At 34.2% G+C, this 12,010-nt stretch overlaps 1 protein-coding gene across 1 annotated transcript in view; it reads right to left on the reverse strand.

Annotated features, from left to right (window-relative positions):
• The window catches only part of SLC25A21 (solute carrier family 25 member 21), a 212,907-nt gene that overhangs the window by 97,557 nt on the left and 103,340 nt on the right, over positions 1-12,010 (reverse strand). Inside the window, exon 2 of the mRNA XM_008924983.2 lies at positions 8,431-8,479. Within this exon, the coding sequence (XP_008923231.1) occupies positions 8,431-8,459 (29 nt within the window). The 5' untranslated portion in view covers positions 8,460-8,479. The remainder of the gene's footprint in view (positions 1-8,430; positions 8,480-12,010) is intronic.

The following is a 12,010-nucleotide window of genomic DNA, read 5'->3' on the forward strand; positions in this document are numbered from 1 at the left end:
TTTCCAATGTTAGAGAACACAAACATGAAGAAACTTCACTTCCTCTACCAAGGAAGATGCTGTACCAGTACAGCCAAATATGTCTGTATACATTTATTTTTTTAAACATGTAAACATATACATGCAGATTATAGAAGAGAAACCCTCAGGCACTTGTCGTATTACAAGTTCTGCCCATGTAGTAATGTTTATATCAACTCTGTAAGCATGGGAAGTCCAAACATAGAAAGAACATTGTGCTATGTCATTAGAATGAAAGCAAAATGTACATTAAAGGGACCTAAAATGAACTATTTTAGCTCATTGTCCAAACTGGAGGAAAAGCAAAATAACAGGCACAAAATTGTTAAGAGAAAAAATGAGCAAATACATCTTGCAAATGTCCATAGTCAAAAGGATTGTCAATAGTAGGATGAATAATATTCAGTATGTCTTTTAGCATGACTTCCATTTATTCCTCAAATCAACTGCTCAAGGAATCATCTTCTACCAGACAGAACTGTGCTTGAGGAATGTAAAAGGACATACGGAAAGATGCACCAAATGAAAAATTTCAAACAAAATTATATACTACGTCTTGAAGATAACTAAGGCTGCTCCAAGTCAGTTTTGATCCAGCATCCTCCCAGAAACCCAAAACACCTGCTGCCTCTACTGGGCTGAGAAGAAATTATGCAAGAAAACCATCACACATTCCCTCTTATCTGTCCTAGTTCTTGCATTCTTTCTCTTTTGCTCTCTTTGGTAGACTTGCTTCCTTTTCTAAAAAGCTCACACTCTTTTCTAGTACTGCCTCTCTCCTCAGTTCTCCTATGATGGTCTCACCACTTGCTTCCTGCACACAGAGCCATTTCTCTTCCTTCTATTGCACTCCTGTAGTATGCAAGTAGATAATTAGATATCTGGATTATTTATTTATTTCATTTTATTGACCTAAAAACCTTAGAAACAAGGAAAGGATTCTTTAATAGGTAAATAGAGATTATTGTTCTATCTTGAGCATGTTGAAGGTGGACATGGCTTATTTGGTGGGTGTTAAAAATTCCAGGTTGTTACAGTTCATGAGTGACCCAAGAAACTGCATGAAGTTTTGGTAAAGCCAGTGGAATGTCACAGATAACTTGTAATCCAAGCATGGTACCATCATGCCACGCTGCCAAATGGAAATTATGATTTTATGGTATTTCAGTTGTTTAGAAAAGTATCTGATATTCAATAAAAAAATTCAAGAGTAGATGGCAGAATGTTTAATCAAAATTAAGGAAAAGCTTGATAGAAGAGAACTGTAGCAGTCTGATTGGATTATGCACAAAATCAGTTTTTATCAAAGAAAGGATAGGATTATTTTAAAATCGAGAAAGAAATATATGTTATAGATCTTCCAATAATCTACATTGATTTGAAATAGGGATATCATCAAGCAGTTCTGCTGTTTGATCAAAACAAATAACACAGTATCACATGTAGAGATGATGAAGCCACATTTACAAAGTTCCTTTTATCCCAAAGGATCTTGACCCTCTTTATAAAATATACATGTGGTATGCCTATGAATACAAAAAAACCCAAAACACATAGGAACAAAAATCACTTTGACCAACACTGCAAATAAGAGCATCTGTTTAATAGTGCACATCAATACTGTACTTTAATTCAGGGAAGGACTTAAATTGCAATAGTATATCTAGAAGGAATTATTAGCCCATGTACCCTTATTAATTCCTAACAGACTGTACATAGAAGGGGAAAATAAAGGGCAAATTACAGAGCACTGGATCACATCCACATAGAAATTATTATAAAGTCCTTATTATAAAAAATTTGGATCTGTACGTAAATATTCAAAGTATTTCAATTCTGAAATTCAAATGTCAAAAACAGAGTATAAGCTGCAATATGCACACAAGCCCTGTGAACAATTGTGCCAAAGGCCACTGATAAATCAAGTAAAACTAATCCCAGAGAAAAGCCTTGACATTTGGTTGAAATAAGAACATTAAACTGAGTTGGTCAGGGATTAGTTTTACTTGATTTTTTTCCCCTCAAAATGAAAAAAAGCCCCATTTTTCAAAAAACAATGTTTCAATATATTTTTGTACACTTCTTTTAGATGACAATGGATGTCATTCTCTACATTTTCAAACAAAAACTTCTGTTTTTCTAGTTTAAAATTACTTACAAGTCATTGAAAAGACCAAAAATAAAAGGAAGTGAAAACTGACAAAATCCAAAAACTAATTACATGAAGTTTCATTAACCAAAACTCTTTGTTTTTCTAACAGTCTTCTGAGAGTTAAACTGTTTATTTCAATACAGAATATTTCGGTATCTTGATAATTTTCCCAGGACATGAAGACTATTTTCTGCTAAAAACTGTTATGAATCTGACTAGAGCAGTTTGAATCAAGCAACATCAACTTAACATGGCTTGATGCAAACCAAGTGAGCTATGGTCACTTGTAAATGACAATGTAAATGACTTGTATAAGGACAATGAACTCTTCCTTAAACCAATGTTTTTCAGAAACAGGCTCCATTACTGCTCATTCAAACAAAAAAAAAGACCAAAAATCAAAGAGGAATTAATGATATAAAGGAAGTAGCTCTTGCAAAACAACAGATGGAATGAGATCGGAAACACATGTAGTAAGCTGAACTTTTTTAATAAGACCAAAATGACAGAACTGGAACAAAGGAACAGAATGGATAAACATGCACACAAATCAGCAGAACAGTTGCTAACCAGACTCTGTAATGCAGAGTCCAAATCTTGACTTAGATCCCAAATTATTTTCTAAAGTTGATGCTTTAGATTCATGATGTTGGTTTAGAATTTTGCAGAAAGAGTAGCAAATTACAAAATCCCTATCATGACTACGTGAAAAATTTCTCCACAGTTTCTAAGGTGAACTATTCACCTCATATTTTAAATACTGATATTCTGGATCACACATGAGGTGGAAAGTCAGTTTACATGAAGATTCTGATCTAAGACTGAACTATGCAAAGAGGTGTTAAAATAGAGCAACATGGACTGCAGGTTCCCCAGATTCTGCCAAAGGTGGGAGACAGCTTTAAGAAAAAAAACAGGGACATTGGATAGGCTGATCATGAAAAAAAAGCTATACGTATTAACTTATTTTCCTAGTAAATTGAAGTAAATGCTTTTGAAACAATACCTCCTGGGTCTCTTTAAGCATTGATTTTGAAATTGCACACTCATCCCAGCATGAGACTGCGTTGTGAAGACACAATTATATAAAAAAATAGGAAAGTTTGTTTAAATAAAGAGAAAAAAAATCACGTGGAACTATCATTATTTGAGTTAACTAGAGAAGTATTAAAACACTGCCTGTTGAATATATGCTTAAATTGTTAGAACAAAAGTTATCCTACTGATTCTTTTGGTAAAATAATAAACTAGACTTTCTCCAAGTCCTTTAGATGGTATTTGGTATATAATAATACTTATCGGTCTTTGAATACCTCAGAAGTAAAAAAAACCTAAATACTAAAGTTGTATGAACTTGAGTTCAACATGAATCCATCTTCACTGAAGTCAACACAGATCTGGAGCACAATTTGGTATTACTGTGATATGAGACAAATATTTGCCTCAAAATGCAGAGTGATGTCAAATTACTGCCAAAAGGAAAGAGAGAAGTAAATAATTCATCTAATCCATATAACATTTTTCCTGTTCACAGGAATTTCAGACACAATTTTTTTCAGATGTGTTATGCATTTGAAAGGTTTTAATGACATGTTATTTTTTCTCTATTATTTGAAAGCAGTTCATCACATATTTCTTCATTTGTGTTTTCTATTAAACTCTGTCATGTAGACAACTGCTAAAAAAAATTAAAAGTATGATTTCTATTTCATAACTACACAATCCAAAATGACTATTTCTACTTCAATATATGTTTCACAGTCTGCACGAATACTTGCACAGGAAACTTTGAAATTTGTTTTCAAGAACAGTGAAATCACTAAGATTCAGCTGCATAAATACTGGTGATAATCAAAGTAAAAGAGAAAGTGCATGTAAAGGTAATCAACTCATAAACCTGAGGAAATATTAGCCAAAATTTTATTTCTAGTCATAGTTCTAACTTTCCAATATCAACCTTGGCTGCATGCATTTCTTGAGGTGTTAAAACGTAACAGCAAGGAAAATTTTATGTTAAGGCATGTAGTTCAAAGTTACCGAGCTCCTGAAAATGTCATTTTTATGCCAGCAACTCAATAGTAGGCATATGAAAAAAATGAACAGCTTTTTTCCCTGAAAATTCAAGCTGTTCAAGGATAGAGGACTACATCAGAACATAAGCTGAAACTGTCAGACAGACCACAGTAACATCCTCCAATTATCAGTCAGGGTTGCTTGACTGATTCCTCAAACACCATCAGCTTTTTCTTGACTTTAGACAACTCCCTGTAATTCTCTCCCTTTCCCTCACCAACTACACTTATGCAATCTGTGAGCTGTTGCATAAATATTAATTTTCCAACAATAAAACACTATTAAGTTCTGAATTTTGTACATTTGTTTAAGCCAAAACATATGCCACTAGCATACAAAGGATAAACCCTAGGTGGAAAAACACTTCATTAGTTTTAGTTTTAAAGTAATATATATGGCAATATCTTGTCCTATGTATCATGAACTAGAATGCTATTTTGTCATCCTTTGAAAGTCTGATGGATGAAAACTACATTACAGCTTGTATTACACTTAAGACGTGAAAAGGGTTCAAAATAAGCAAAACCAATTCTTTATCCAGACTAAGAAATTTATCTCCTCCCTCACTTTTTAGCAAAGAAAGATCACCTTAATTAAAAAGTAGACTTTTTATGTCTTGACTTTATCTGTACTGAAAACCTCTTGCTACTGCTATCACTTCTTATACATAGGCACACACATAAAAACTTACCAGACTCTGTATTTAGGAGGACAAGAGCAGAGATTCAGTACTTTATTTCATCTACAGCTGGCTAAAATAACCATAAGGGTAAATAAAATAGATAAATAAAACAGCTGATAAATAAAACAGCTATCAGAGAGTGTTCTATGAAAACATTAAAAATTTAGCACATCTTTTTTTAATAGTGTCTCATCAGAAGCTATACCAATATATCTTGCAATTGAGAAAAGAGCTTTATTTCAAAGAATAAGTGGGATTCATAGAGTTAAAACAATGGGTCATAGTTATCTTCATATACATAGCTCACATGAATTTTTTAAAGTAGTGATCTTTAGTGTTCTAATAGATAAAAAAAAATTATTTTCAAATGTATACTTAGGAAAAAACACTTCATTAAGCATTTGGATTGTCTGTAGTTTATAAGCATGTACTTAAATATTACTTCTTCCTTGGTGTGAGCAGATAAACAAGTCTAGCATTGTTACTGTAGAATAACAGAAAATTGCTAAACACAGAAAATATATTGCAAAATGGCAAAAAAGAGCCAAACCATTTTTCAGGGTTTCAAAATAATCTTTGACAGGAACTTTATTTTCTCCAATTTTTTATTAAAAGCATACACATACACAAAATATCAACAAAGCAAAGATGCTAAGCCACCAGTCCACTAGATGTGAGCCTCTGACATTTTCCCTAAATCACTTCAGAAGAGTAACTTAAATCAATGATATTTCACTAACTTGAAAAGGCCATGGGACTCTTTTCACCAAACAAGCACTTCATAGAAAAAAGGAAGAAAACTCAAAACACCATAAAAATTAAGCAACAAATGCTGCTTTTATATATCCTTTCACTTGACCAAAAGGAAGAAAACCCTAAAACAATCACCATAACTATGGTAGTTGGAAGCGACTAGGAAAGTAGAGATTATCAATACTATGTTGGATTAAGTAAACTGCAGTACTTAGTGGCAGTGCAAGAAAGGAATAAAGTAAATGAAAAAGTATTAGAAAATATTCTATATTCAAAGTTCAGAATTAAAACTAATGTTTCATTTGAACTTCTTCAAGACCATCAAAGAATTAATCTGCTTTAATAAATTTGGACCATTGCAACATGAAAGGAAGAAGCATGATGTTAGGAACATAGAATGAAATTATGGATGAGAACAAAGGATATTCTATTCTTGTTTTCTTCATTGGCTTTCAAAATGTAAGTATTTTCAACTGCTAACATCTGCTGAGATCAGCAGAAGAGTTCCCGCAAAATCTGTGTGATATCTCTGGATATCTCTGCATGAACAAACCAGAAAAAGTGTCACTTGGGTGCTGTCCACTTGTGCAAAGAGTTGTAGCTAACTCAGTGGAAGAGTTAACTGAAGTTTCTTCAGATGAAGAAATTTGTTTAATGGATATTTTGACTCAGTCCTCCTGTTCTGACACATAATCTGATTCATAATCAGATTTCTTCTGCACACCTACCGTTCTTTCCTTTTTTCCTACTTTCTTCTTTCTTTCTTCTAAAAATTCCACTGTTTATGAACTCAGATTTCACATTAAAAGGTTTCCTAACTTTTATTATTTTTTATTATATTTATCAGTATTAATACAGCTTTACAAACATCCCCATATACTCTTTAATGCTTTAAGTTTATGGATCTCAGATCTGAGAAACCTTTTCACTACGGAAAGTGTGACAAACTCAGTAAAATCTGCAGTAGAATGGGGAAATCTGTCCTTGCGTTCTGAGAGTCCACTGCGTGGTTTCTGTCAGAAAGCTGAAAGTATGTGTGTTGATTGCCAGTTTATCACTACAGATGTTCAATTAATGCTTTTTCTGACATATGATATGTGGCATATACTAAAATATGAAGGATACACATTAAATTTTTTCAAGCAAGACTGGAGACATGAGGATGTGTAGGATGCCAACCTCAAAGGCACCAGAGGCATGAGAATTAAATCACTGCTGCTGCATTTATACTACAAAAGCTGTATTTATACTACAAAAGAATATGATTCCTAGTTCAGTACAAAGAGGAAAATGGCAAGAGGTAAAACCAAAAGCTTGAGACCTATAGGTGAGTTACAGCAAAACTTGTCAAAATGAAGTCACTAAAGCATATCCTTCGAGGACCATATGACGGTAGACCAAGATAGATTTTTTTCTTTTAAATTTGGTCTTGTATTTTTTTTGCTTGTACCCTGTTGCTTCTGAGTCAATAGTTTCTGTCTTCTTATGTAAGTCTTGTTTCAATAGCATAGTCTCAGTGGTACTTGGAGGGGCAGAGAGGACCTTTGAGACTACCAGATGCATTGTCTCTAGACGAATCAACACATCAGTCCCTTCCAACTCAGGATATTCTGTGATGCTGCAACACATTCCGTATTATGTGGGCATACAGAAGAATTGCCTGAGTAAACTCCAAGCCCCAAGGAGGACTTACAGCAGATAATGCAGATGGAGCCTTAATGACTGCATTCTGGTGTTGGGCAATGACCACAGAGAGATGGCTTCCTGCTGCAAAATGTAAACTGCAGAAAAAGGCATCTCAAGGTCTTATACAAACTACAGAATGTGATTCAAACAGAAGCCAAAAATACATCAATAAAAAACTCACACAGTGGCTAACTGGAACTAGAATCTCAAGCCATAATTGACAGCTTCAAGCATATTTCAGAGACCACAGCTGTCCTCATTGTTTGTTTGGGGTCAATTCATCTCCTAGTGAAGCTTTTCTACCTACATGACTGGGACATAGATAAAGCTCGAGAAGCAGTTTATGGTAATTATTGGCCCTGCATAACACCCATGGCATGAATAGCTTTTTTCTTACTATTGTATGCTTCTCCATTCTGATTTGCTTTTCACATATGGTTACATTCACTTATGAATTCATATAAAAACAGAAAAATAAAAGGATATTCCAGAAAATAGAAACGCAACTGTTCTTTTTCCATCTCAGTAATTCAACATCAAAAAACCCTAATTTGAACAAAATTTCCAGGTCATTTAATCATTTACTCATGTAAGAACAAATATTCAGAAAAGAAAACAAGGACAGATAAAGATTTATAAAAAGATAAAACCATGAAGTTATTAAGCTTATAAAGAGAATATGGAACATCTTCTTTTATTATTTTTATAAAAAAATCTGTGACAATTATTTTGGAGACAATATGGTATCTCCCAATTACATATAAAGCATCACTGCAGATGATATATATAGTAAGGGAATTTAACTTCACGTTGTAGCATTGTGTTACAACAGTGAAAATACATGTCATAAACAGATTTAACACCTTTAGATGACCTCTAATCAGAAATGTGTCATGCTACTCAAATTTCATCTGTTGAATGCTGCAGATACAGGTAAGTAAATATAAATGTCATTAAAGACACGAGTTATCTTATTTGAAGAAGTTCAAGGATTTTATTTTCTGACAGCTTGCAATTTGAATATCTTCCAGAGTCAACAAAACCTGTTCAAGCACAATCTTACCTTGTTTTCACTACATCAAGGGGATGCATCAGGCAAATTTCTACAAGACCTATAAAAGAATAATAAAAAAGGTCCAATAAACATCTTTATATAGTTGGTAGTTTAATTTTCATTGACTCCAACAGTTTCTGAAATTTGAAAAATGAAGTAAAAACCTAAGCATATAATTGATGATACAGTATACTAAAATACCTCATGTATTAAACATACTCCTCTGTAGCATATGTGAACCGTAAGGATTTTTGACAGTAAATGGTGCTAGTTGTTCATTATTGTGGAGAAAGTGAGGACTTATGCTATGAGGTCAATTTACTCATAGTTTTTGCTCAGTTTTCTGACTTGAGAACAGTGGGAACATTTGACTGGCATCATAAATAAGTACAAGAAATCTTGCTGAGAGTAGCAAAGGAAAGGAGATCAGGTTGGCACTGGCTTCTTTGTCATATAAGACCAATTCCTAAGGATACTGCAGGACAGCACTGGGGGCTCAGATGAACTTGATGTTAAGATGAGGCCTGATTCCTGAGCTGGGTGCCTGAGCTACAGCCTCACTTGTTCTTCATCCTATCCTGCTCTCTGCTGATGCTGATGCCCAGTCCTGGCTTTTCCTCTTCCTGCTCCACTGCTCATCATAAGCACTTACATACACATGTTGGGAACCTTCCACATGCCTGAATAGAAGGTCTGAATTGCAAGGGGGCAATGCCAAGGTAAGAGAGACCCGGAAGATCCGAAATGTGCCTGTCACTACCAGCTTCAAAGTTGGCTCTGTTATTCTTTCCACTCACCTGACACCTTATGAAAAATCCATATGTAACCCAGGGAGAATTTTCTGCTTAAATTTTGTAGACTTGCCTTCTTCTATTATCCGATTCATATATCATTCCAAAGAGAAAATATACAATAGAAAGATGTATTTATCAGAATCAGAGTAAAAGTGTATTTTTGAAATCCCTCAATCTGCAGAGATAATGAAACCCCTAAACAAGTCTTACAGGATTTTGAAATGTCAAGAAAATACGTACACCTATGTCCAAGATAATAACTACAATGTTTTTGAAATTTCTGTTCCCCTGTCTTATTGTCCTAAACATCCACCCTCCATCTCTTTATCCAGCATAATGAATTTAATGCTGTTACACACACAACCAGTTTGTGAAGACTATACTTATTACAAAGTTTGAGTGCATTTATTTAATTTATTTATTTTTATAGTAAAAATAGTTACAAAGTTTTTTGTAATAAAGAATGTGTCTTTTGGTGATTCACAGCTAAGTTTCTAAAAATCTTGATTCAGGAAAGCATTCTCACTCAAAATATCTGCAAATTCCTATCTTTATGTATACCATACAGTCCTACTGAAATTAAGCACATGCTTATGTTCCACTAGATGCTTTCCTATTTCAGATGTCATTGTCTCAAGTTCCAGATCCTGTCCTTTTACTTTAATGGCACAGAACATGTCTGATCTCAGGTGTTACTAAAGCTAACAGTCTCTAGGACCTAAGACAATTTTTTACATGTGAGGCTACTCAGCTTCTTTCTCTTTCTAAGCAAGGTGAAGAAATTACTCTAACACAAAATGAAAAATCTCATTTTGAAATCTTCCACACAAAAACTATTGAACTAATGGAATTTGCATTTTGGCCCTACTCTCTGGCAGACTTGATGGAGAAAAGCTCTTGGTGACCTTCACGCAGGAACCAGGTCCTGCCCGAGTAGTGTACACTGCAGCATCAGCAACTTGAGTTCTTTTCATTACTGAATATAAATCTCAGGGAGGCTTGAAGTTTCAAATATCAATTATTTTAGAACTAATAAGTTTAGTGTTTCAGGTAGAATAGGAAAACTGTGAGGTTCTTTTTAAATTTTATATATATCAGAGAGGATTAAATTTCAAAACATTATCTACTTTCTATTTCGACTTTACCCAAACCTTCTGAGTAACACATATACTTACTAAATAAGCCTTTTACACTGAAGCAAAGCATTAGCAGGGGAGGATTCTCATTATAGTCATAAATGTAACAGAGTTTTTAGCTCAGCCTATAATAAATACCTATATTTAAAAACGACCATTTATTTTCTGCTTGATATACTTCACATAGCAAATACACATATTATTGATAACTGTTATAAATTTATCATAAGGAATAATAAGCTATTTATATAACAGCAAAGAACTGCAAAAATTTTTGTACATGAAGACAAATAACTTCCGGAGTTAGTAACAAAGGGAGGGTATAAACTGTAATGCAAGAAGTCACAATTAAATGTATTTAACAGGCATTTACATTAAAGTTTGTAAAGATGTTAAAATGTTTAAACTGAGTTCCTGACACAAAATACTTACTGAGAGCTCTAATTTAACATAAACCATTTTTGTTCTTTCCTATTGTTCCACTCCAATGCATAAAGATTGCAAAACATAAAATTGGTGAGATAGCCCCTGATCCCTAACTTCTGCCACTGACTTTGAAGGACAATATCAGGTTAATATTTATGATCATTGTTTTGCTGTATTGTCACTCCATGCAACATGGCTTTGTTTTTCAATTCTGGATAAAAGGAAGACAACATAGGTGATATCAGCCAAAGGATATTAATATTAGTAGTAATAAGATCCATTAAAAAGAATGCAATTTCTCTAATGAAACCAAAAAATGTCATCATTATTTCTGTGCAGATATATTGTCCAAGAATTATTCTCTTTTACTAAAATAAGATCATATCACATGTCACATAAGGGAACACAGACTATAATCTGTCCCAAAACCTGTAAACTACTCCAACAGCTGCCAACAGGTGCTTTGCGAGTGGAGCTGCAGCCGAGTGTTTCAGTGCTGGCAGGGGGCATAGTCTATGAGTTTTTCCCTTTCCAACCACCCTCCTTTTCCAAACTCTCCTTTTCCATCCTTATCCCGCCTCCCCGCTCCCTTTCCGTTTTTGATCTTCTATTCCATCTTGTTTTGGCAGATAGAGCCTACAGCAGGGGGCCAACCATGGGGCCAAGGGTTGTTCACCCTATTCTGTTTTTGCAGCATTAATGACCATTTTGGGAGAAAACCGTACAGTGCCAGATTTTGGATCCATTTTCTTGGTCCTCATAGGATAATTTTTAATTTGGGAATTTTTCCAGTAACTGAATCAGATGAATTCCAAGGTCCTTGGCAAGAACTCTGTTTTGATAACTTCGGGATTCTATTGGTTATCGGGCTTTCTCAGTCTTTCCTTTGTCTCATCATACAATTACACACTAGGTTTTATATGATGTATGGTTACTTGATTTCACCAGATAGAATTCTTCAAAAGATGCTGGGATTATGACACAGCTCTCTGAAGAGCACCAAAGGAGCGCACACTGTGCAAGACACTAATGGAACAGCTACAAACACAAGCTACATTTTTCCATCTAGTATAGTAGTCATGCAAATCATTACAACATCCTGCTTGATAGCCTGCCCAGAAAGTGTGGTGGCCATACTAAATTACAAGCACTCTGAGATGTGCTCAATAAAATAAAATATATTGCTCTTTCTTTAGCTAATGTTCATCAGCTTTGTGACAAATTCAATTAGCA

Source organism: Manacus vitellinus, unplaced genomic scaffold (genome assembly GCF_001715985.3).
Source record: "Manacus vitellinus isolate BGI_N305 unplaced genomic scaffold, ASM171598v3 scaffold_6_pilon, whole genome shotgun sequence".
In the NCBI taxonomy this organism is placed as follows: Eukaryota; Metazoa; Chordata; class Aves; order Passeriformes; family Pipridae; genus Manacus; species Manacus vitellinus.